Source organism: Protopterus annectens, chromosome 2.part0 (genome assembly GCF_019279795.1).
Source record: "Protopterus annectens isolate FY-2018-M chromosome 2.part0, PAN1.0, whole genome shotgun sequence".
NCBI classification, from domain to species: Eukaryota; Metazoa; Chordata; order Ceratodontiformes; family Protopteridae; genus Protopterus; species Protopterus annectens.
The window spans coordinates 1,798,723,847-1,798,750,558 of NC_056728.1; the positions used below are offsets into that span (position 1 = coordinate 1,798,723,847).

General features: G+C 41.6%; 1 protein-coding gene across 1 annotated transcript in view; it reads right to left on the reverse strand.

The window, feature by feature from the left end:
• CROCC (ciliary rootlet coiled-coil, rootletin) overlaps window positions 1-26,712 on the reverse strand; it is a 2,018,646-nt gene that overhangs the window by 1,032,424 nt on the left and 959,510 nt on the right. The window contains exon 16 of the mRNA XM_044061829.1: window positions 20,168-20,398. Within this exon, the coding sequence (XP_043917764.1) occupies window positions 20,168-20,398 (231 nt within the window). The remainder of the gene's footprint in view (window positions 1-20,167; window positions 20,399-26,712) is intronic.

Genomic DNA, 26,712 nt, shown 5'->3' on the forward strand with positions numbered 1-26,712 from the left:
CCTATTAATAGCCGTGTCGAGGTTTAAGTCTCCGCCCTTGTGGCTCTGATGGATCTAGATTTTTGAGGTGAAGCATATTCATCAAATCTGGGTTTGACATGGCCTTGTATGTTAGGCAAAGGTCACCTCTGAGCAAGCGGTGGCGACTGAATAGAGATGGAGTTCTTTCAGTCGGGCAGCATAGGACAGATTTTGAGACCCTTTATCCTTTTGGTGAGGAACTTTGTGGCCTCTCCAGCTGCTGCAAGTGTCGGGTCAGATACATTCCGAATGGGGCATTGTACTCAATCATTGGTCTGATGAGTGATGAGTAAAGGGAGACTATGACCTCCCTTGATCTAGATGAGAATCCCTTCATGATAAGGTGGGCAATGTAGAAGGTCTTCCTAACTACTTTAGCTACATGGGTGTCGAATGACAGACTACTATCAACCTGGGTCCCCAGGTCCCTGATAACTTCTTCTGTGCTCAGTGGATTGCCATCTATTTGGTAGCTAGGGGTAACCTTGTTTTTCCCGAAGGGTATGACTATGCATTTTTTGGCATTTAACTTTAGGCCGTGGCTCTGGCACCAGTTATCCGTTTCTGTGAGACCCTTCTGAAGGATATCTGTGTCAGATGTGTTTTCTACTATGGCCCAGTTTGCAGTCATCTGCAAACTTTGTCAGCCATAACCCTCCTGTGTTTGCTTGTACTTGGAAAAGTAGATGCCAAACAAGAGTGGGCCCAGGACTGAGCCCTGTGGGACACCACTTGTGACAGGCTTTGAGTCTGACATGGCGCCAGCAACTCTGACCCTGTGGGTTCTGTCACTCAGCCAGTTTGCAACCCATCTTGTGATGTATGGGTTAACATTTAAGCTGATGAGTTTTTCAATGATACCCGAGTGGGGTATTGTATCGAAGGCCTTAGCCAGATCGAGGTAGGCTGTATGGACTGCCTTTCCCTCATCAATGGCTTTGGTGACTGTTTCGAAAAAGTCAACCAAGTTTAAAAGGCATGATCTGCCCTTGACAAAGCCAAACTGGGTTGGATCCAAAGTCTGCAAATTCCCTATGTCTTTATTTATGAGGTCCATTATGATCCTCTCCATGGCTTTGCAGATAAGGCTTGTCAAGCTAATGGGCCGGTAATTTCCAGGGTCGGTGGAGGCACCGCCTTTGTGAAGTGGGACCACAGTTGCAGTGCGCCACTCCTGGAGTGCGTATCCAGAGGTAAGACTTTGATTAAACAGCTGTCCTAGCTGTGGGTTTAATTCCTCATTGAGTTCGTGGAGCACACAGCCAGGTCCCATGGATGCTGTGTTTTTTGCTTTGGAGAGAGCAGATCTCACTTGGGCGCTGGAGATGTTTGGGGGGCTGCAATCGTTTGGTATAGATATCTCTCCTTTTGGGAGTTTGCACTGAACCTGTCAGCCAGTATGTTGCCAATGTCTGTAGGATCAGTAATCTTCACATCATTTTGAACTAGTTCTGAGCATATCTGGGAGTTTCCTCCCAGGTTTCTAACATAGCTAAAGAAGGCCTTATGATTGTCTTTTGAGTCTTTAGCTATTTTTCTCTCGAAATTTGCTTTGGATGATTTTATGAGAGCTCTTAGTTTTTTACTTATAGTGATCAAGTGTGTCTTACCTTTTAAGGATTTTGCTCTATCTTGTAGTAGCTTCCTCCTTTTGTTGTAGAGTTTGTTTATGGCTGGGGTCCACCAGACTGGACGCTTGCCTTTGGTACAAAGAGTCTTTGTTTTGCTTGGGATTGCCTTATCCATGCAGTCCTGCAGGTGCTGGTAGAAGGCATTTGTAAGTGATTCAGCGGCTTGAGTACTGTTTCCCTTGGCTCGGGGGCCTTAAAGGAGACCACACTAGTCTTTAGAAGTGTGAAGTCGGCTTTTGAGAAGTTCTTTACTGTGGTCTTTTTTATTTCAGGTGGGGTGGGATGAGGACCTCCAGCGAGATTAGTTTGTGATCTGATCTCACCAGTGAGGGGTATACTTCCGGTGTTGAACATTGTGCTCCCATGTTCGTGATGATGAGATCAAGTATGTTATCTCCTCTTGTGGGGATGGTGACTAGTTGTTCCATGGCATTGAGTTTATGAATTCCAGGAACTTTTGGGCTAGGGTGTTTGGGCTTGAGTAGTGTTCCCAGTCTATATTAGGGTAATTGAAGTCACCTAGTATGATGGTGTTTGGTGATACATTTATCCCCTCTAGTGTTTTCAGGAAGGCCATGTGAGGTTCCTGAGTTTGTGAGGGTGGCCTGTAACATGCTACAATTTGCAGAGCAGTCTGTATTTCCTATAGGTGGGGACTGGCATTTGATTTGCAGCACTGAAAATGTGTTGGGGGGGTAGAATGGAAAGCATAAAGAAGGAGGAAGAAACTTATGAAAATATTTGGCAATAATAGGAGTTCAGACTGAATTTACATATTATTCCCCAAGATATAAAAACTGGGCTAGGTTAGACAGAATTTACATTTCACAGGAACATGTGATTTAATTGAAGGTTTTATACGCTCCCCTTAACAATTTCAGATCATGTGCCAATAACAACTAAAATAAAAACACAGGGTAATGAAATAAAAATGAGACACTGGCACTTTCCCAACTATCTGGTGAAAAGAGAGGAATTTAAGAAATGGGTAGTGGAGATTATTCTGGATCTATTTCTTCTGAAAATATAGCTACGGAGTGGGATAAAATTAAGATGGAGTTTAAAAATAGGGTGGAAATAAAAGAAAGGGAGCTATGGTAAAGAAGTAATAAGAATTATTTAGAGAGACTGACAAATGTTAAAGTATTGCAGAATAGGGGGAATCTCACATAATAAAAAGAGGATCAACTGCAAAATGCTAAGCAGAAAGTAAGGGATTACCTTGATAATATGCAAGAGTTTAGAAAGACTGCTGTTAAAAGCAATTGTTTTTTGATAATACTACAGCATAAAAACTTTTAGCACAGCGATTCAAGCAACAGAAAGCAGAAAGGTTGTCGCCAAGCTTTGGGAGCCTACAACAAGGAATATAACAAGAGATCCTGTTGAAGTATTAGAAGTATTTCAGAAATTCTATGAAAGTCTGTATAAAGCAGAAAAATATGGAAATCAAGAAAAGATACAAATGGAAATGTTTATGGAAGAATTAAATATGCCAAGCTTAGAGGCAGATTAAACTCAATTACTAACAGGATAGAAGGAAATGAGATAAAAATTCTGATGTATAAGCAATCTACATGAAAGTCTCCAGGAACACATGGCATTCCTGTGGAAGTTTGGAAGCTAGGAAAGAAAAAAAAATGATGAAGATCTGGAAGATTTTGTTTAAAAGTATTTTAAGAGGAGGAGAATTACCAAAATCCTGGAAGAAAGCAGTGGTAGCTGTAATACATAAAGACAGTAAGGATCCATCAGATCTAGCTTCATACAGGCCTATTTCAATAATAAGCCATGACTATAAACTGTTCATGTCTTTAATAGCTAAAAGAATGGCAAAAGTAATGCCAAAATTGATAGATATGGATCAGTGTGCATTTGTGGAGGGGAGGCAACATCTGACAATATTAACATAACACTGATTATCCAGAGGGAAGCAGAATATAAGAAAATACCATTACTGTTGGTGGGTCTTGATGCAGAGAAAGCATTTGACAGAGTACGCTGGGACTTTATGAGCAGGGTAATGGAAGCATTTGCATTTCCTGAAAAAATTATAAGGTTGATTAGGAGGATATATATATATATATATATATATATAAGGAATCAGAGCTGAAAATTGAAGTGGGTGGGGTCCTCTCTGATAATTTCTGATTGAGCACAGGAACCAGGCAGGGGTGTCCTCTTTCCCCTTTGTTATTTGCATTATATTTAGAATCACTGGCAAAGAAAATAAATAATGCAGAAATTCAAGGATATAATTGGTATGGTAGTCAAGAAAAGCTGGCTCTATTTGCAGATGATATTATCTTATACCTGGCAAAACCAGAAAGATACATTACAGTGTTGTGGAACATTTCTAGACAGTTTCAAATATTTTCGGGATACAAAATTAATGAAGCTAAAACAAAGGCAATAGTGGTAAATTATGTACCCACACATGAACTGGTTTAGCAATATCCATATGTATGGGAACATGATAAAATGAAGTACTTAGGAATATGGATAAAAAATGATTCTGGTGTGACAGCTAAGGATATGTGGGAAGAGATTAAACAAAAGATAATACAAAAACTGAGAAAATGGAAGTTTTGTTATATGGATGTAGCTAGTAAAATACAAGCAGTTCAAATGTTTTTAGTCCCTTTAGTCATATACACAGGTCAGGCATATTTTTATCAACCAGAGGAGAAGATGTACATAGCAATTAATAAAGAGCTGAAGGACTATCTGGGAGGGGAAAACGGCAATAATCAAGTGTGATAAGCTGATTCTTCCAGTAGAACAGGGCGGATTGGGATTACCCGATTTTAAGGGGTATTTCACAGCTACACAGTTAAGGCTCCTATACAAAGCACAAGCAGAAAGCTATAATTCAAAGTTGAAAGGGATGATCTTGAAACAGGGGGAAAGCTCAAGAAAAGGAGAGACTGGGATTTTGGATGCAGGCATTTAAGGAGAATGACAATAACCATACAGAATATTATATCCATAAAGTAGCAGAAAGTATCCTAAGAACTAAGCCAACACGGGAATGGAGAAAGGAGATTCTGCCAATACTGATGACTGCAATTAAGGATACAGACAATAGGCAAGAGGGGGCTGGAATTTACTGGAGAAACCAAACAAAGGAACCAAGATATTGGGAGCAAATAACTAGAGAGGGAAAGATGATAGAATGGGAAGACACCAATAATTTATTTATACAACTGGTTAGAAATTGCCTTCCCTTTCAAGGATTGATATCAGAGTATAGGCAAAGAGAAAGAAATAGGATGGTCCTAAATGAAAGACCAGCACTGGTAAAGTTTTAGCAGAATCTAGAACAGAAGATGCCATTAAAAAAGGAATGATTAGTACAGCATATAAAATATTGCATGATAACTATAAGAATCAATCAGTTGAGGTTAGAAAGGATTGGGAAAAGAGAATGGATAAGCAATTCACAAAGAAACAACGGGAGGATATATGTATGTATCCCAAATATGCAACACAAATTGAGAAGATTTAGGATTTTTGCTTGGAAATGTTTACATGAATATTTTTATTCCCCAAGTAAACTCCAGAGAATTTTTCTTCAGGTAGACAGCAAATGTTGGAGGTGTAATGGGGAAGAAAGAAGTAATTGAGAACATATTTTCTGGGAGTGCGATGAGTTGGCAGACTTTATGGATTCCCTGCTGGATGCACTGCTGGAGTTGCTGCTGTGGGCAGATTGGTGTGACAAGGGAGATGGATTTTCTGAGGTATGATACAGAACTGGAACTGCCTGGACATGGTAAGGCCTTGCTGTGTCCAATTATGGTGACTGTCAAAAAAGCAGTTACTAGAAAATGGAAATCAAAATCTAAACCAACTATATTAGAAGTAGTGAATATTGTAACAGAGATAAAATAACCGGAACTGAGATCTTCAGAAAAGGGTAGGAGCAAACAACATATGAAAAAATGGGAATTGTGGGAACAGTACATACAGGGGAGGAATGACGTTTAAATGAAGCCAGAACTTAAATGAGCTATGCAATGTATGACTGAAAATGATTGGGTAGACAAGTGGTGTATAATGTTTGCAGCTGGGAGTGTTTCAGAATGGTTTGTGAGGTAAAATGCTTGCAACTAGGATTGTGTCAGTGGGGTTTGTTTTCATTTATATAACTGTATGATTATCAATGTTTTAAGTGATGGTTTAATAAAGATGTTTCTTGTTTAAAAAATGGCAGGAACTGAATAATTTATGTAATGCTGCTTAGGTTACATGATATATAGCAATATATGTGAAGTACAATGTTTTAAATGTGAACTTGTTAATACAGTTTGATTACTTTTATATAAATGTAAATATGCCTGTGTCACAAGTGATAATTCAATAAAGGTGTTTTTAAAAAAAATGTAAGGTGGCATTACTTGATAAATCCACAAAAGGACATCTCGGTGTTGTGGAACATTTTCAGACAGTTTCAAGTTGTTTCAGGATATAAAATTAATGAAGATAACACAGAGGATATAGCCATAAATTCTGCACCCACACAAGAACTGGTTCAGCTATACCCATATTTATAGAAACACGATAAGATGAAGTATTGGAATATGGAATAAAAAGGCTTCTGTTATGGCAGCTAGGGATATATGGGAAGAGACTAAACAAAAGATAATATAAAAACTGAGAAACTGGAAATTCTATTTTATGGATATGGAGAGACAAAGACAGAGCAGTGAAAATGTTTTAGTCCATTAGTTTTATACACAAGTCAGGCATAGTTTTTTTAATCAGAAAAGAAGTTGTGGAGAATAATTAATAAAGAAATGAAGGATTTTATCTGCAACAGGAATAGGGCAAAGTAGGATAAGGTGATCCTTCCAACAGAACAAGGCAGTTTGGGATTACCTAATGAGAAGGGATATTATAGAGCTGCACATATAAATAAGACAAGCAGAAGGTTATAATTCAAAGTGGAAAGGGATGATGATGAAGCGGGAAAATTCAAGAAATAAAGAGCGGGGGGGGGGGTGTATTCAATTCCTTAAGGAGAATAACAACATAGAGAATATTATACTTATAAAGTGCAGAAAGAATTCTAAGAACCAAGCCAACACTGGAATGGAGAAATATTTTGACAATAGGGATGACTGCAAGTAGGGGTACACAAAATAGGCAAGAGGGGGATGGAATTCACTGGAGAAAACTGGCAAAGGAACCAAGGCACTGGAAGCAAATAGCTATACAGGGAAAGGTAATATAGTGGAATGAGGACAAGAAGTAGTCTGGATTGCAGGTAAGAGATTGCTTTTCCTACCAGGAAATGATATCAGAGCACAGGTGACTAGAAAGATCCAGAGGAGTCCTTAGGAGTCTGGCAGAGTTTTTAAATTAATCTAGAACAGAAGCTGAGGTTAAAAAAAGGAACGACTAGTATGGCATATAAGATGCATAAGAATTAATAAGAGGAGGTTAGAAGACACTGGTAGGAGAGACTGGAAATGCAGTTTATAAGGGAACAATGAGAGGACACACACACACACACACACACACACACACACACACACACACACACACACACACACACACACACACACACATATCTATATATATGGCTCCCAAGTATGCACCAAAGTCTTAAAGGTTTATGATTTCTGCTTCAAGTGTTTGCATGGGTATTTTATACTCCAAGCAGATTTTTCCTCTGGTAGACAGCAAATGTTGGAGATGTGATAGAGAAGAAAGAGATAACTGGGAACACGTTTTTTTTTTTTTTTTTTTTGGGGGGGGGATGAGTTGGCAAATTTTAAAAATTCCCTACAGACTACTCTGTCAAAGTACTGGGGGAGCAAATTGTTGTAACTAAGAAACTAATTCTTTTGAACTGGAATACAAGATCTGAAGTGCTGATTCATAGTAAGGCCTTATTAAGTCTAATTCTCTTGGATGCCAAAAAAGCAATTACTAGAAAATGGACATACAAGTCTAAACCAACTGTATTTGAAGTGTTGAATACTGTAAAACAGGTAAAAGAAGTGGAAGAAGAAACTTTAGAAATGGGAATGAGCAGATTCCATTGAAATAAATGGAATTTGTGGGAACAATACATGCAGTGTAAAACTCAGTAGTGGGAATGAGGTTTAAGGGAAGGCAGAAAGTGAGAAATGTATGCAGTGTTGGACTGATGACAGTTATAAAGAAAGAAAACACATGACATGTATAATGTATTCAAACGGGAAATGTTAATATGTTTTTTCTTTTCTGTTAATGTATGTGCCCCAGTATTTAAGTCATAATTTAATAAATGTGTTACAAAAGATGGAAGGTGGTGTGATGACTTTAGAAGACTCGCTTCTCAACTCAGGAAATCCCCATCAAACAAAGATGCAAATCCTCCCTCATTCTCGTGAAAGAAGGGTAAGACGAGACTTCCATCCTCTGCTGCTCCATCCACTAAGGAAGCAAGGATCAAAGGTAACCTCCAGGGGAAACTACTACACCAAGTTTAAGGCAATCTTAGCTCAAAAAGCCAAGGCCACCTCCCATGCCAGATAGAAGGCCTGAGTAAGGCAGCCCTCCTGGGGAAGAGGAAGAATGACACAAAGCCAGCCAATCAGTCCTCAAGTGGAAGGATACAGGGCACATCAAAGAAGAAGGAAGCATATCCAAATGTTCTTCACTACAGAATGAAGTGAGGTCCTTAATGGATTACTCCCAATCCTAGAAATCCAAGGTCAAACAAACCTTACCTCATCCCTTCCCTAGAAGGAAATATAGAAGGTCTTCATTTCTGTTTCTATTCATAATCCTGCAAATGGAAAATGCCTGAAATGCTTTGGGGCTGAGAACTTACCTGGTCAGTCATCTTTCCACCCATGGGAGGCAGTTCATTTTGAAAACAGAAAGAACAAGTTTTTGTGCATCCTAAGGGTGCCCTCACCTCCCTGAAAGGAAGACAGAAGAAAGGTGCGATTCCCACTGTTTAGCAAACAGCAGAAGTCTGAAGCCAGGGTGGAGGCAACAATACCCTTATCCCATGAGGTGGAGCAGCCCCCACAGCCCACCAGGTTGTAAAGCCTTGAGTCTACTTATTTGGCTCTCCCACAGGATCATGTTAAGAAGCAAAATACTGCAGCAGCAGACAGCCTACCAAGGATCCACCCCCCCCCCCCATCTTGCCAAATGTCAGGCACTGTTCTTCCAGAGCTCTAGAAAGCTATCCTTATTCCCCCAATCAAGAAGTGAATGAACTAGACTAGCAGCCTGTGAAAGAAAGCAGCCGGCCCAGAAGGAAGGACTAGTGAAGAATATTTGGCTGTGTACCAAGAACCCCTCTGCTGTCTTAATTTCTTCTCAAAAGAGCAAATTGCCAGTGAGCAAGGAAGTAGAACATGCAATATGGCAGATAGCCACCTACATCCAATGCTGCTGAGTTTCATGAGATTACTATAGCAATCCCATGAGCAACCAATGCCATCTATAGAGTTTACTAGGCAAGAAACCAAGTAAATACCCAGGAGGGACTGGAACCCGTACCTGAAGAAATTACTTCTGTCAAACGAAGAAGCTAGCAAATGTCTGTCAAGGTGTTCTTTGATGGGATGAATGCAGCTAGGCTGACCAATATGGGTATATTGCTGTGGCACACCCCTGTCCATGTGTTGGACCTCCCTGTCCACCAGTGATGCAGGGATAAGGCACAGGCTCAAAAAATGCTAAAACTCTCCAATGACCACAGAGAGATCATCCTTACAATGAGCAGTCAGGGTCTCACTTCAGTCTGCTGGAGGACAGTACTGGTAATTAGCCCTCCTTTGAACTTCAGCAGCAAATACAGGATGCCCCCAAATTCATCTGATGATATCTGCAATGGTTGGCTCCATGGAAGGACTAGTGCAGATGTTCATAGAGGATGCAACACCACCACCAAACACATTCCAAACCCATGTACAAGAAAGAGTTCAAGCATAACTGTACTTTCTTAAATGAGACACCATCCCACAAGGAACCAAACGAGCTCCAGAATATCAAAATTATGTCTTTCTCTGCAATGAAGATCACTGGCAGTTGGTGCAAAGGTTTAAGGTGGTGAGCCTCAAACCTCATGTGGCTACTGCGTGACTTGACACAACTAACTTATTCAGACACTGTCCCCACTTCACCCATGAAAAGGGACTATATGTCCAGTGGGCCTCCCTGATAAACAAATGGGTATTATTATTATGAGGGTTGGGGATTAGTATAATGGTCAAGGTGTTTACCTTAAAGACACAAAGTACAGGGTTTGATTCTCATCCTTAAAGGGAAACTAGCTAGGCTTAAAATGGCCTGCAAGGGCAGCTAGTCTAGTATTTACCTATGAACCTATAAAACATGTCTGATATATGTGGAGAACTAACAAGGAAGGAAACCTTGAGGCTCCCTTCTCATTTCTGAGCTTTACATTGCATGAATGCTTGTGGGAACATGAATGGATGATAATGATGGAGTGAAAAAAACAGAATTTAAAGGTATGGTAGAGATACCAGAGAAAGAGATATGGGAAAGAAGTAATAGGAATTGCACAGAGGGGCTGACAAAGGTTAAATTATGTCAGAATAAGGGGAATCGGGCAGAAAAAGAAGACAAGCACCTGCAGTGTGCTAAAGGGAAACTAACGGACTATTTGGGTAATAGGCATGAGTTTAGAAAGGCTACTGCTGTTAAGCATCTGTTTTTTGATAACTCCACAGCACAAAAACTTTCAGCACATTGACTTAAGGTTCATAGGTGTGTACTAGGCTAATGGCCCTGGAACCTTTACAAGCCTAGCCCATAGGATTACCCTGGCATCATGTCACCTGACCTTAGTTCCCAGTGCTTCTGTCAAGTAGTGCCACTGGAGTGATCCAGGGAGATTTCCCATCCACTCATCAAGATTTCTCTTGAAGAGGGTCAGTGAGGTGCTCTGTCTGACATGTATGGGAAGTCTATTCCATAACATGGGCAGTCTCTGGGGTATGAACCTGTCCCTACAGCATGTTCTGTTGATTTTGGTAATGAGGTAGAGGTCTCTGGAGCGTGTGCTGTGGAGGGATTGGGATTTGTTTAGATGTAGCATTTCTAACAGAGCTGGGCCAGACATGGCTTTGTAAGTTAAGCACAGATCACCTCTAAGTAGGCGATACGAGACAAAGAATGGTTGGACTTTTTTTGAGTCTGTCCATAAAGGACAAGTATTTAAGGCCTAGGATCCTCACTGTGAGGTACTTTTGTGGCCTCTCCAGTTGTTGCAGGTGTCTAGTGAAGTACATGCCCAATGGAGCATTGTACTTGATGACTGGCCTAATGAGGGAAGAGTAGAGGGAGATAATGACCTCTTTCTTCCTGGATGCAAAAGCCTTAGTAATGAGAAGTGCTACATAGAAGGACTTTCTGACCACAGTGGCAATGTGGTGGTCAAAAGAGAGGTTGCTGTCAACCAGTGTTCCCAGATCTCTTATGACGCCTTCTGTGTTCAGTGGACTACCATTGATGTGGTAATTCATGGAAACTGGGTTTTTCCCAAAGGGGATGATGACACATTTTTTGGCATTGAGCTTGAGGCCTTGGTTCTGACACCAGTCATTGGTCTCAGTGAGACCTTTCTGTAGGCTGTCAACATCACTTGGGGAGTTAATAATAGCTCCCAACTTGCAATCGTCTATGAACTTTGTCAGCCAGAGTCCCTTCGTGTTGGCTTGGACTTCACAGAAGTAGATACCAAACAGGAGAGGACTCAGGACCAAATCCTGTGGGACTCCACTCGTGACTGGTCAGCAGTCTCAGCTACTTCCATACTGTGGTTCCATCTGTGAGCCAGTTTGCAACCCACCTAGTGATATATGGGTTGATGCCTAGCTTAGTGAGTTTTTCTCTGATTCTTGAGTGAGGAATGGTATCAAAGGCCTTGGCCAGATCAAGGTAGGCTGTATGAACCACCTTGCCTTCATCCACAACTCTCGTAACAGACTCAAAGAAGTCAACCAGGTTGAGGAGGCATGATCTACCCTTCACAAAACCAAACTGTGTGGGATCCAGAGTTTGGAGACTCCCTATATCCTTGTTTATTAGGTCCATGATGATGCGTTCCACAGCTTTGCATATCAGACACTTCAGGCTAATGGGACGATAGTTCTCAGGGTCTGTAATTGCTCCTCCTTTGCAGAGAGGGATGACTGTAGCAGTGTGCCATTTGGTAGGGACAAAGCCTGAGGTGAGGCTGTGACTGAACAGGGTATACAGGTGAGGAGTCAGTTCACTCTGCAGTTCATGTAGAACACAGCCAGGGATATTGCCAGGTCCCATAGAAGCTGTATTCTTGACCTTGGACAGTGCTGTTTTAACCTATGCACCAGTAATACTGGGTGCCTGGCAATCTACTGGTATTGTGTTTGGTCCTTTGGTGGGGGGGGGGGGGTAAAGTTGGCACTGAATCTGTCAGCCAGTATATTGGCAATATCTGTTGGCTCGGTATAGGAGGTACCATTGTGCAGTAGCTCAGAGCAAATCAGGGTATTGCCGTGGAGATTCTTTACATAACTATAGAAGGCCTTGTGGTTGTCTTTACTATCTGCTGCAATCCTATTTTCATAGCTAGCTTTAGAGGATATGATGAGGGATCACAACTTTTTCTGAGGCTGATAAGGGAGTTTTTCAAGTCTTGAGACTTCACCTTATTCTGCATCAGTTTCATCCTTCTGTTGTAGAGTTTGTTTATGGCAGGGGACCACCAGATTGGCTTCCTTTTTTGGAGGAGAGCATCTTGGTACTGTTGGGTTTGGCGAGATCCATGCATTTGTGTATGTGTTCGTACAGTGCATTGGTGTATGATTCGGCAGTCTTGCAACTATTCCCCATTTGCAAGGGTGCCGTGAAGTTATATACCTCTGTTTTTAAGAACCCAAAGTTAGCCATGGAGAAGTTTTTCATGTTGATTACCTTTGCGGGGGTGTGCGGGGGCAGAGTGGGAGTGATGTGTATTTCCAAGGTGATTAGTCTGAGGTCGGTTCTAACCATGGAGGAGTTGACTAGTGGCATAGTGTAATGATCGCCCATGTTAATAATGACCAGGTAAAGGATGCTACTACCTCTAGTGGGGGTAAGAACGAGTTGGTCCAGGAAATTGGAATTAACGAATTCCAGGAAATGTTGGGCAAGTGTACTGGTACACGAGTAGCTTTCCCAGTTAATGGAGGGGTAGTTGAAGCCCAGTATGAGAATGTTAGGTTGGACCCGAATATTCTACAGTGTGCTTAGGAATGTGGAGTGTGAGTCTTGGGACATGGCTGGGGACCTACAGCAGGCTACAACCTGAATTGCTGTCTTACCCAATGTTAGCTGCAACTGAAGTATCTCTGATGTGTTATGTTGGGCTACCAGTCTGGAGGTGTGCGCATCCTTTATGAATATAGAAACACCACCGGCTTTGGAGCTTCAGTCCAAGTTCTGGGGCCGAAAGATGTGGAATGAGTTATAGCCTAGTAGTGCAGGGGTGCTTTCTGCTGCTTTAAACCAGGTCTCTGTTACAGCACAAATGCCGATGTTTTCCATTTTAAGGAGTGCTTCGAGAGAGTGCATTTTGAGATTTAGACGTCTAGAGTTGAGCAGCATGACCCTCAGATTGTTTGTTTGTAGCTGTTGCAGTGGTAATTTGGTCTTTGGAACACCACCTAAAAAAAGGCACTTCAGGGGTGGCAAGAGCCTTGGCCAGAATCCGGAAGCCCAGGGGTGACAGATGCAGGCCATCTCTGGCAAAGCATTGAGGTCTGTTAATCATGTCATCCCAGGCAGACAGATACTGGATCCCCTTAGAATGACACCAGAAACTTAGCCAATTGTTGAAATCAGTCATTTTCTGCTTGTACTGTGATATCATTCTGGGTGATGGAGGATGCTGCTCAGGGCTAGTGTCGTACTCTTCTGGGCTACATAATCCGAGAGCTCCTCCGTGTCTCTTTTCATGTAGTCCAGGGAGGTATGTCTCAGGTCACTCACACCCACATGTACAATGACAGAGTCATATTTGTAACTGTTGTTGATGGACCTGAGTGCGTGCATTATGTGGCAGATCCTGGCACCTGACAGGCAGATGACTGTTACTTTCTCCTTATTCAACCTAGTGAGTGGGACATCAGTGTGCCTCACTATCGAGTCACCTATAACTAGTGTGTTGGGCATGCTGTTTTGCCTTAGGGGCTTTGGTTGAGCGGCACACTGTTTAGGAGAGTTACGTGTCTTGTGATTAGTGCTGTGTTGTGGTGGTCAAGTGCATTTCTGCCTTGGAGGTCTTTGCTATTTGGGTAGATTTTTATTGAGAGCCTCCGCAAAGGTGGGTGTGTGGTTTGTGTTTTTATGTGAAGGCAGTGCTGGTGTGTGTTCTGTAGATGTGTTCCATGTGGTGTGGTGTAAGTGTTGACCTTCTCCTCTTGACCAGCTATTCCGGTATTGGCTGGAGAGTGCGTGACTTCCAATCTGGATATATAAGTGCATCTCTCGCAAGTCTGAGCGTTGGGAAGTAAGAGGAGAGGTTTGTCAGTGTACATGAGGCAGCTGTTACATTGCCTCAGGATGCCCAAGTTCACCAGGTTAAAAGGAGACGCACAGGGAATTGACCTTCAGACATGCCTGGAGGGATGGACGTTAATAATAGGTACTGGAGCTGTTTCCCTGTAGAAATTTTAGGGCTGGTAGCACTTTGTGTGCTACAATAACTACTACAAGAAGTCTGGTAAAGTGCTAGACTAATAAGCTAGTAAAAGTGCAGGAGAGGAGAGAACTAGCAGATCTATGGGAAAATTTTGAAGAGCAGACTTTGGCACCACTCAGAAGCTTACAAACAGTCCTGGATACAGCAAATCTGTACCTGGACTAGACTAGTTACAGGAAAGGTGGGAAACAAGCACAAACGCGGGCTTTTAAACCAGAAAGTTGAAAGAGATGGAAAAACTGACCAAACGGCCAATAAACTACAATTTCTGGCCTGGAAACCACTCTTCTTGTGGTAGATAGGCTACCTATTGCTTACCACTCCTGATAAGCTAGAAGGCTTCCATCCAACAAAGAAAGGCTTGGGGGGCTAGAAGCTTACAAACAGTCCTGGATATAGCAAATCTGTATCTGGACTAGACTAGTTACAGGAAAGGTGGGAAACAAGTGCAAATGTGGGCTTTTAAACCAGAAAGTTGAAAGTGGTGGAAAAAATGCCCAATCGGCCAATCAACTACAATTTATGGGCCAGAAACCATTCCTCTTGTGATAGATAGACTACCTAGTGTTTACCACTCCCACTGATAAGCTAGAAGGCTTCCCTCCAACACAGAAAGGCTTGGGGGGCTCAGAAGCTTATAAACAGTCCTGGATACAGCAAACCTGTATCTGGACTAGACTAGTTACAGGAAAGGCAGGAAACAGCACTAAAAAACAATTCAAGTGCAGTGCAAGCTAGCACACTTGAGTGTGTAGCAATGTTAAAGCAAATACAGTTTAGATAAATGCTATTTATTCAAACTGTATTCTGAACTGAATTCAATTATTGTTTTATTCAACTCTGAACAGTTAAAAAGTGCCAAAATATATACTTGTCAGCTGAGATGCACATTCACTCAGAACACAAGGAAATTCTAGCAAAGTTTTTTTTTTTTGTAAAGTGGAAAGGGTAAAAGAAGGAAAAGAAGATAATTGGTTAAGAACCTAAGTGGGTTGGCCTTCTCAAATGTTCTCTCTGTGTATTAGGTAGAATGAGCTAATGACACTAGATTGGGAGGAGTGTCCTAGATCAAATTTACAGTAGGGGCGGGCAACTGCAAAGCCACCAAGTATAAGAACAAGACACCACTAGGGAGTGGGGAACTATTACAGCTAGTAGCTACAGTAGTTTAGGCATAAAGACTACAGAAATGTTTATCACAGCAGAAAAACAGCTGTGAGCTTTTAACTGCAAACAAATCAGTTATATAATACACTCCTTGGAAGGAAATCAGAACAAACAAACAGATGTTTAACAAATAGAGAAAATTTCCAGTTAATACTTTACACACAGTGCTCTGTGTTCTCTATCAGCAGAAGATGGCTGCTAGAAACACAGGAAACTTAACAAATAAAACGACCAGGCCTGGATAACAGCAGGCCTCTATCCCGACTATGCTACCTGACAATGAAAAATACAGTTAAAACAGTATAAACAGTACACAAATGCAGTGAAACAGTATAAAATGCTTTATAACAGTGCAAAATCTAGAGGATTAGCTGTTTAGCACAATTATAAGCGTTAAAGACTGCTATTCAGTGAAATAAATGTAAGAAATAACTTATTCTGCTCTTGGAGTCAGGGAATTTCTGCTTTGCCCCAGTGATGAATCACCACTCTACATCCTGGCAAAAACATGACTTAAACAACATAAAGTTGAAAGGGTTGTCAACAAACTTGGACAGCACATGACAAGAAAAATATCTAGAGATACTACAGAGATATTAGAAATATTTAAGTCAAGTCTAGAAGAGAAGCTGTTGTTAAAAATGGATTAATTAAGCTGTAATTGAAGTACTTGATATTACAAAGTAGATAAAAAAACTACTGATGGGATTTTTAGAAAAGGAAATGAGCAAACTACATAGAAATAAATGGAATTTGTGAACACAATACACTCAGAATAATATTCAAAAGGAGTAGTGAGGTTTCAGGGAAGGCAGGAATTGAAGAATATATGTAATGTGGAAGCGAATAGTTGTTAAAAGAGAGAAATCACATGTAATGTATAATGTATAAATATGGCAAATGTTAATATGGCTTGTTTTCTTTTCTATTAATGCATGTGTACCTGTGTCTTAAGTGATAATTTAATAAAGATTTATAAAAAAAATACAAGGCTGACATACAAAGAACTGCAATTAATGCAATGTTAGCTGCATCAAAGGCTCTGACAGAGCGCCAATCCTGCTTTTTCTTGAACAGCTTCCACTTTCTGGAAAAGTCTCTAAACTTGGCTGGGTCAGCAAATAACTCTATTTTAAATATCAGCTTTAGGTAACTCCTCTTAACCAGAGTCATATATAACTACCTAGAAATATATACACTTGCTATTTGGACTTTCTAAACCCTATGTATTCAGCACTATACTTTGCATTTTTGCATATACTTGTCTTTAAATTACTGCTCTGGACATCGTACCATTCCTATTTTATCCTGTTTGACTTTGAAGCACAGACAGATAAATTTCTAACTATGACCTACACAACCTAAATTCAGTTACTGACTCAGCTGCTGGAAAAGATGGCCAGTGTAGGGTAGGAGTGAGTGGCAAATGCTAGATCACATACCCTGGGAGGAGGTACTGACTCATGATACAATGTCTGTTTTGTCAATTGTAAGTAGAGGTTTGCAGACAAGACAGCCTTAACTGTAATCCTGGGATTGGCTTATCAAGCTTGTGATAACAGCATTCATTAGCATATGGTGGGAGCATGCACAATTGGGGGATGATGATATACATGCTCACAGAAACATTAGCTACCAAGGGGAGGGATTAGACCCAAAAAGAAAAAAAAACTGACTGTTGCATGAATAATAACTTCTGTACTTGTCCATCTCCCTAACTGGAATGAATGGGTAGATCGATCACAGAAAGTGAGAGTCAGTAGGGAGTGAGGAGACAAAAAGAACACTTCTGCTTTAGCTTGCACCATATGCTGGGAATTTATATTATGCAGTGCAATCATGTTGTCATCTTTAGTAAGCAATCAATAAATAACTAATATGCATGTAGGGAATCTAGAGTATAGGTTCATAGGATTTTAAGGAGTCCAGTATCTAAAGTTACTCTGGCTAAATGGCTTAGAGACTGTATCACCTTTGTTAATGACAGAAAGGGACTCCACCCACCAGGACCTGTAAAAACCCATTCAAATAGAGCAATAGCAGCATCTGCCATTTTTCATGCCAGAGCTTTAGATGATATTTGTGCAGTGGTGACATGGGAATCTCCTCATACCTTTATTATGCATTACAAATTGGACCTGGTCTCTAGGGGACATGCATCATTCGGCTCAGTGGTGCTCAGGAATATTCTTCCATGAGACCTCCCAAGATCCAGGTAGCTAGGGACTCTGTCCCACAGTCAAGGATTATGTGAAGATTGCAACATCAGATAAAGAAGCTATGTCTTACCATAACGTTCCATCTGTGTTGTCGAGCTTCACTAATTCTTGACATTCCCTCCCTCCTTCTCCCTGCCTTTAGAACTCTTAGTGGATCGGATCTCTCCAAAGACTGGTTTTCATAATAGAGACACAGATATGGCCTCTGATATGTTATTTCTTGTCTGTCACTATTGTTTGCAAACTCGATCTGAGCTTAGCTCGAGAGTTTTGGAAGGAGCGAGCTGGAATAACAGCCGAGTCGGTTCTGAGGCTTGGAAATGAGCCTCCACAGTCAAGGATTAGTAAAGATCGACAAACGGATAGAACATTATGGTAAGACATTACTTCTTTTTTGGACCACCTGTTCTGAGGGAGCTGTCAGCATGGTTTACCATCACAATTACAAGTGAAGGTTCGGTGACCACGAGATGTCGAATTACGGTTGGCTGAATCCCGTGTTGCCAAAACTTCATGTGTGCAAGTCGCAGTTCAGCGAATGCAATGTGCATTCGCACATAGAAGGTTGATCTAGAGATCACAGTGATCGGGAAATTTACCCTTTTCCCCACTGTAGTACGATCTCAGAGTTGGGGGTGCAGGGGGGCTTGCCCCCCCCCCTGCAAAAACATGTAGCTCAGTGTTGCGCAGTACATTCGTACTGCTGACAACTAGAACTTATGTTACTGGTTTGAAAAGTGTAGGGGAAACAGTATGTCGAATAATGCCGAATTCAAATAATCGGCATGATGTTCGACATACTAGTCAGTATTCCATGTTGCGGTGTTGTGATTCAATGCAATGAATATTTTTTGTTTGGTATCGCAATTTTGATAGTAAAACTGTCAGTACTGTGGGAGTCTTAGCAATTTTGCTTGGCGGTTTCAATGAATGTGTCGTAACTGACTGACTTATTTTTCTTTGCTTTGGTAGAGGAGAAGTAAGAAGATGATGATGAACTGGCTGCAGTTTTAGATCCAGATAAGGCCATTATAAAAATTAACTTGTTTCTATGGTCAGTAAGAGTTCTGTGGCTAAAGCTGTGACAGATTGCATAGTCCTCTTGTAGATGGACTACACCAAGGCAACAGACACAAAGAGTGTGTCCATAGATGGACCACACCAAGACAACAGACACAAAGAGTGCATCCATCTGAATTTGTAAGCTTCCTGTCACATTTCTGGCACCTCTTGAAGTCGGAATTTCCTTTAATGGATTTGTCCGCCATTACAAGCAACAAAGGCCACACAGACACACACACACACACACACACACACACACACACACACACACACACACACACACACACACACACACACATACAGACACAGAGACACACACACCCACACACAGACACCCACACAGAAACACTCATACCGAGAAGTCAGAAAGGAAAGGTGGTGTTTTTTTAATAAACTAAGGATAAAGGCAGGAATATAACAACAATGGTCTTTAAGTGAAGGTCTAAACCAACTTTACTAGAAGTAGTGAATATGGTAACTGAGATAAAACAACTGGAATTGGGATCTTTAGAAAAGGGACGGAGCAAACCTCATAGGAAAAAATGGAAATTGTGGGAACACTATATGTAGAGCAGGAACAAGGTTTAAGAGGCAGGATTTGAATGAGCCATATAATGCTTAACTGACAATGACTGAAAGGTTTATAAGTGATGTACAATGCTTGCAACTATAGTTGTTTCAAGGATGTCTGTGATGTAAATTGTTTGCAACTAAAGTGGTATCATTTTGCATGTTTTTCATTTATATAAATGTAAGATTGTCTTTGTCATATGTGAAAATTTAATAAAGATGTTTGGGGGGGGGAGCAATGGTCTTTAAGAATAGCTGAAGTTAAAGGGGAAAAAAGTACCAACGATGGTACTTTAGGAACTACCTAAGAGTAGATCAGAGAAATAAGACATGCGCGCACACAAACTAGACAATCTAAAAGAGGAGCAGGCAGTACAGATATAATGGAATACAGACAGAAAATAAGAAAACAGGAAAATCTAACAACACGTTTTTGAAAATTAGCTATCGCTCAAGAGCTCAGAGAAAAAAGTATCTGGCATTATGAAGCAGCAAATGAGATATGAGGCAATTTGGTGAGGAGCATTATGGGTACAGCTTAGCTTGAGAGTTTTGGAAGGTGCGAGCTGGAATAATGGCCAAGTCGAGCCCTCACAGTCAAGGATTACATGAAGATTGACAACATCAGATTATATACTTATATCAGCTTTGTAAATCCACAGATGGCTTTAGACACAATCCAAGGTCTTGTAGTCACAGGTGTCCAAGCCAGGCACAGGGAAGCTCCGAATAAAGATCATGAAACAAGATACCTAGTATGTACAATACTACATCTATTTACTTCCATTAGGTTTTACCTGTCCCAGCTGCTCTTGTAGATCAGCCTTTTCCGCATGAAGTGCCAAAAGGTCCTGTTCCAGCTTTTCCCTGCTCTGTTCTACTATCTGCAAAGAATGGTCAAGTCCATGTCGCTCAGTATCTATGTCCAGCTTCTCTTGCTCCAAACGAACCAGTTCATCCCGAATTGAGGCTTTCTCTTGCTCCACTTCTCTCTTCTGTCCCAGTAGGGCAGCCTTTTCTTCCTCCAGCTACATGTAAACAGATTTTAAATTACATAATACCTTTTCAAATCTCTTCAACATTTATTACTTTTACCCCATTAGCTTCTCAAACACCAGCTAAATGCATTAATTTATGTGTTAAAACAGGCAAAAGCAAACCGAGATGAGGAATTCACCATAATAAACAGATATGTAAGGTACTCACCATAACTGGTGGTTTGTTAGGGAGTCTCCTGTAGTGGACTAACAGCTGATTTAATCTCCTGCTGTCCCAAGCCATTCCTGTTTTTGCAAGCATGAGTACTGCCTGCCAGTACATACCAATGCAGCATGTGTCAAACTACAAAAGTGTATCTAGCTCCTGTACCTGTTACTTCTACCCTCTACACTTGAGAACGTAAATACAGCAAGATAGGGAATATGAAAAAGACAAAAAAAAAAAAACACACATATGCCATATTTATATGCTTGTCTGACCGACTGGATGCTCTACCCACAGCCGCTGGGTGGAAGAGCCATCCAAGTACAAAAGAACAGCACAAATGTAATAAATATTCACTGGGGAGGTCCTCCTCCATATCAACTAATATGGATAATGTTATCCATTGTATATCATAATGGGTGACCTCTGTAAGAAGTTAGCGTTTGGGATACATTCCAAGCAGTATTAATTAAACCTCCCACAAAGGCAAAGCTGTAGAAAATTCAAAAGATGAAAGTTGAGTAGGCCAAATTCTATACCAACAAAGTGCTAAATACAGCCCATATCCTGTAGTATCAATCAAAGAAATAATGTTCTTGAATGTGTAAATGTGATGACTACATGGTTGTGACACAAACGTGGAATGAAGCTGTTTCTGCAGCAAGTGTTAGCAGCAGCCAGACAAGTGGTGGAGGCCTTTAACCTAGCATTTTTTCCAGTGGGTTGCCTGATGAGAAGACTGCTCAACTAGTAAACTTGGTGAGGGTCTGCATAGCAACTGTGGGCCCCCCTCTCTTGCTCTCTCTCTCGCTAGAGCTAAGATGATGAAATAAAAGTCACAATGCTAGATGTGCAAGAAATATGTCTATCTTTGATAACAACAGATAGGGCTATATTCCACAGGCCCTACAACTACTCAGCATTTGGTAATCTTCAGGTGATTTCCTCCTCCCCCAGTTACCATCAAACTGCTTAGCTCTCATCTCTCCAACTGATGTTAGCTTGTAAGCCCTTACACTAAGGGAACAGTCTTCAGGCAATCCCAACAAAATAAGGCACAGGAAGATGGTGGTCATCAATCACGGCTGCCTAAGGAATGCAAGAAAGAGGAGTTACAGACTGTCTTGGTTGCCTTCAGGGTCTGGAAGGGGGATGTCCGAGTTGGGAATTTTTCAAACATGAACAAACTGTTATTAAAAAAAAAAGAAGTAATTTTACTGCTATTGTGACAAAGGGAGATACTGCAAGCACAGCTATCTGGAATGATGTAAATAATTATATGTCATTGTTGAATATTGAAATGATCTACATAAGATGCTTGTGTTACAAATGTATTAGAACTGTATGTCATGTGTATATCAAACTGGTATGCACATTAAAAAAGTATTTGATAAAATGCCTGTGCTTAAGGATGTAACCCCAGTGTGCCCTACTGGAAGAAAACAGAAATGTACATACACTACTGTAGCTGTTTAAGTGCATATATTTTATCAGTGGAAACAAATACAGGAGGTTAACCTCAGTCTAATAAATTTTAGGAAAAAACAATTGAAATTAAATTACTTTATGACTAGGCTGTAAAAGATGGTATTCGATGTAGCAGAGGCACAATGTCTGTTCTAGGGTGAATTAATTACTAGTTCTGAAAGCATGAATGAATGCAAATGTTTTATGACTTCTGGCATCTGCCAGAGATCTGAGGAGAACCCTGTCTGTATATTTTTACAGGTAAATGCTAAATACTGCCAGCTTCATCACTGTTTGTTTTGGGCCTGGGAACTAAAAGTCAGATGACAAGAAATTATATCATTCTGCAAATTATCCCAGCAGTAACATTTGAAATATTAATTTGAGAACTCTCTGGGAGAGAAAGAGCATTCCACATTCTGTCTTGGATCTGGCAATAAGAAGACCCATTCACCACACATCTGCCTTGTTCTGATGAAGTAAGTTCCTAGGGCACAGTGACTTCAGCTACTTGGGCAGGGACACAAAGCACTGGTTGGACAGAGAGGATGCTGGAAGTCCTGGATTGGCCACTCAGCTGAAAATCTTAACTCTACAGCTGTGCCAGTGGGGAGTCTTACTGGGGATCTGGAGAAAGAGGGGGAAACCAGCCCAGGAATGAATGTGGTCTCTGTGTGCTCTTAAGGGAAATTGCACCTGATGCAGAAAGCTGCATCAGGAATACTGTGTGTGTGTGTGTGTGTGTGTGTGTGTGTGTGTGTGTGTGTGTGTGTGTGTATATATATATATATATATATATATATATATATATATATATATATATATATATATATACATATACCTGTTAACCTCCCAGTGTACACGCCCCACTGGTGCCAGTGGTGAGGATTGAGGCTCCTTGATTACTGGTCCAGTGATGGGTCATCACATATTTATTGGCTGGCAGTGGTTTGATCACCACATGACATATTAGGATTCAGTGGTGTGGATATTAAACTCCTGTAGCTTGTAAACAGTGGTCACTAAAGAAGGTGTTTGTAGTCTCAAGCAGCCACACAGTAGACACTCATATCACACTAGTTTTATTTATTTATTTTTGTTAGTTTAGTTAGTCAGGGAGAGCAGGCAAGGATGTCAGCCAAGGAGTATGGCAAGCTGACAAGGAGCCAGTTGGCTGAGATGTGCCAAGCCAAAGGACTGGTGCATGCCAACCTGGCTAAAGCAGAAATAATTGCAGCCTTAGCCACAGTTGCATCACAGACCAGCAACCAGTAGGACAACCAGGCTGGCCTTGGGGATGTAGGACAACCAGGCTGGCCTTGGGGATGTACAACTCTTAGAAAATAGACAGTTCAACTTTACCTCAGAGGACTTAAAAATCCATCTGGAGTTAAAGAGATTTGAACAGGAGGCAATACGTTTGGAAACAGAATCAGCAAAGAGACTGCAGCATTTGGAGGTCAAACAGAATCAGCAGAGAGACTGAGATGTTTTGGAAGCTGAAGTAAATGAGAGGCAGAGGCAACATGAAAAGGAGATGCTTACTCTTCGTCAGGGTCATGGAGAAGGGAATAACCAAACCCCAGAAGCAATAAAGGTCAGTAAATTTCTTCCACAATTTACAGAGGGTGATAATTTGATAGTTTTATTCATATATTTGAAAGGGTATGTAAACAGTAAAATATTGACCAATGGCTCTGGGTATGGTTCCTGATCCTCTTACTCCATGGTAAAGTTGTAACTGCTGTTTCTAAATTGTTTGATACTGATTGCTTAAATTATAATACTGTTAAAGTTGTTTATTAGAGTGTTTCAAGTTAACACCTGAAGCTTACAGTAAAATGTTTTGTGAGCATAGATGCAAGGCATATGAAAGTGTGTGTGAATGTATTGCTGAGTTAAGCACTTATTTTCATAGGTGTGTGAGTGGGTGTCAGGTCACTACTTTTGAAGAGCTGGCAGACCTTTTGGTGAGGGAGCAAGCCCTCAGCACTTTGCCTGTGGACTTGAGAATCTGGTTGGCAGATAGAGAATGTAATACCACAGACAAGTTGGGGAAAAAGGGACACATACCTAGCAACCAGGGCATCAATGCACAGAAAACGGATACCCAGTGCTGCACATGGGTCTAAGGGAACCCTTGGTGGGCAGCCTAAACTGCCCCAACAGAGTCCACTAGTAACAGGGGAAGCCACTAGTTCAGGTACACAGCCAGGATCAAGGGTTGAATGTTTTAAATGTAACCAGTGGGGCCATGTAGCATATAGATGTCCACGGAGGCAAAGTGGGGAACAAAAGGTGGGAGAGCCAGTAAGTGGGAATGCCAGAATGCTAGTGGTAAGTTGTCTACAGACAACAAGGGTACCAAGCTACCACAAGAGGTTATATCCTATCTTAGTAGATGGAAAACAGGCCACTGCTAAGAGAGGCACAGCCTCTGACCTAACCATTGTGAAGCCTGCAATGGTTAAAGAAGAGCACTATTTGCTTGGGCAGTCTACTCCAGTCAGAGCTTTAGGAGGGAACCCATTTCAAATACCTTTGGCTAGGGTTCACCTTGACTGGCAGGGTGGAAAAGGAAGCAAGCAAGTAGGTGTGTTTGAGGATATCTCTGCTGATGTCCAGATAGGGAATGATTCTGATAATACAGTACCTTGTGTGCATGCAGTAACATGCAGTCAGGCTTGGAGACAAGCATGTGGATCTGGTAGAGTGTGTGTGTGTGGGGGGGGGGGGGGCAGACAGACCACACACTTGAAGCTAGGACTGGTGAGGTGGCTACTTCAGGACAGGAGCTACCCTGAATCAGTGAGACTGAAGGTGAGCCACAGCTGCTCGTGGGTACTGATGTTCCCTTGGACACCGTGACTGCAAGGGCAGAGGTGAGTAGTAGTACCCAGGCTGACAGTGCAGGGATGCTGTCAGAGGATACCAGACTTCCTGTGGAAGTGGAGCTGGGAAGGGTTACAACGAGAGAGTTTGAGACAGGCTCAGCTTTCAGACCCTACATTATAATGCTTGAGGGAGGTAGCTACAGAGGTACCTGATTCTCAAGGAAAGGGGGAATCTGTATACTGGGGCAAAGGGTTACTGTACAGACAGCGGACCCCCTGAGGGAGGGATAGATGGTGAGAGAATACAGGAGTTGGTAGTGCCCACAGCCTACTGTCTGGTACTTCTGGCCATAGCCCATGACATTCCCTTTACAGGTCATATTGGCATAAAATGTACAATGAGACGTATTATGCAGAACTTTTATTGGCCTGGGAATTCCAGGGATGTAACCGGGTACTGCAGGACCTGTTAGCAGTGTCAAAATGTAGGCCAGGCAGGAGACAAGGTCAAAGCTCCTTTGATGCCTCTGCCTGTGATTGAGGAGCCATTTCAGAGGGCATCTATGGATATTGTGGGACCTCTGAGTACCCCACATTCCACAGGAAAGAATTATATCCTAGTGGTAGTAGATTATGCCACCAGATACCCTGAGGCGGTGGCTGTGTCCTCCATCGAGGCAGAAACGTGGCAAATGCTTTGTTAGAGATTTTCAGCAGGTTAGGTTTCCCAAAGAAATACTGACTGACAGAGGTACCAATTTCATGTCAGACCTGCTAGCTTGTCTGTGGAAGCACTGTGGGGTGAAGTACTTAAAGACCACCTCCTACCATCCCCAGACTAATGGTATGGTGGAGAGGTTAAACTCTAAAATAAAGACCATACTATGGGCATTGGCAGACCAGTTTAGGAAGGAGTGGGACAAATATTTATCCTATCTGTTATTTGCTTACAGAGAGGTGCCCCACGAATCCACAGGTTTTTCATCCTTTGATTTGCTGTATGGGCATAGGGTGAGGAGACCTCTAGATTTGATTTGTGATGAGAGGGAGATTGAGTGTGAATCCCAGAAGGAGTCTGTTGTGACATATGTCCTAAACCTCAGAACAAGGCTCAAGGAACTCATGGGCTTGGCCCAGGAGAACCTGGCAGAAGGTGGTAAGGACGGTCAGTGATGTTAACTACATGGCGGAACTGCTAAGCAAGAGGCAAGGGTGCAAAATGTACCATGTTAACATGGTGAAACCTTACCATGATAGGGAGGCCCTGGTGCTAAGTATTTGCAGTGAAGGCAGGAGGAGTCTGAGGGGATCTATGGCTACAGAGAGCCAGCCAGCAAAATCCCAAGTTACTATGGTGGATCCTAGGGTTGCAGGCATATGACATAACAGTGCAGCACCGCACTGGGATTTGCAATGCCAATGCAGATGGGCTCACATGACACGGAATGGGGTAATGTATTCCCAGACAGGCTTATCCTTTTCAAGCAACGTTTCTCAAGGGTCACTTGAAAAACAAGCTTGAGTCCTCGAGGGGGGAAGAAATGTGACAAAGGGAGATACTGCCAGCACAGCTATCTGGAATTTTGTAAATAATTACATGTCATTGGTGAATATCGAAACGATCTACATAAGATGATTGTGTTACAAATGTATTAGAACTGTATGTCATGTATATATCAAACTGGTATGGGTGTTAAAAAAGTATTTTATAAAGTGCTTGTGGAAATTGCCCTGCTGGAAGAGAACAGAAATGTACATGCACTATTGTAGCTGTTTAAATGCATATATTTTAACACTGGAATCTGGAATACAGGAGGTTAATCTCAGTGTAGTAACTT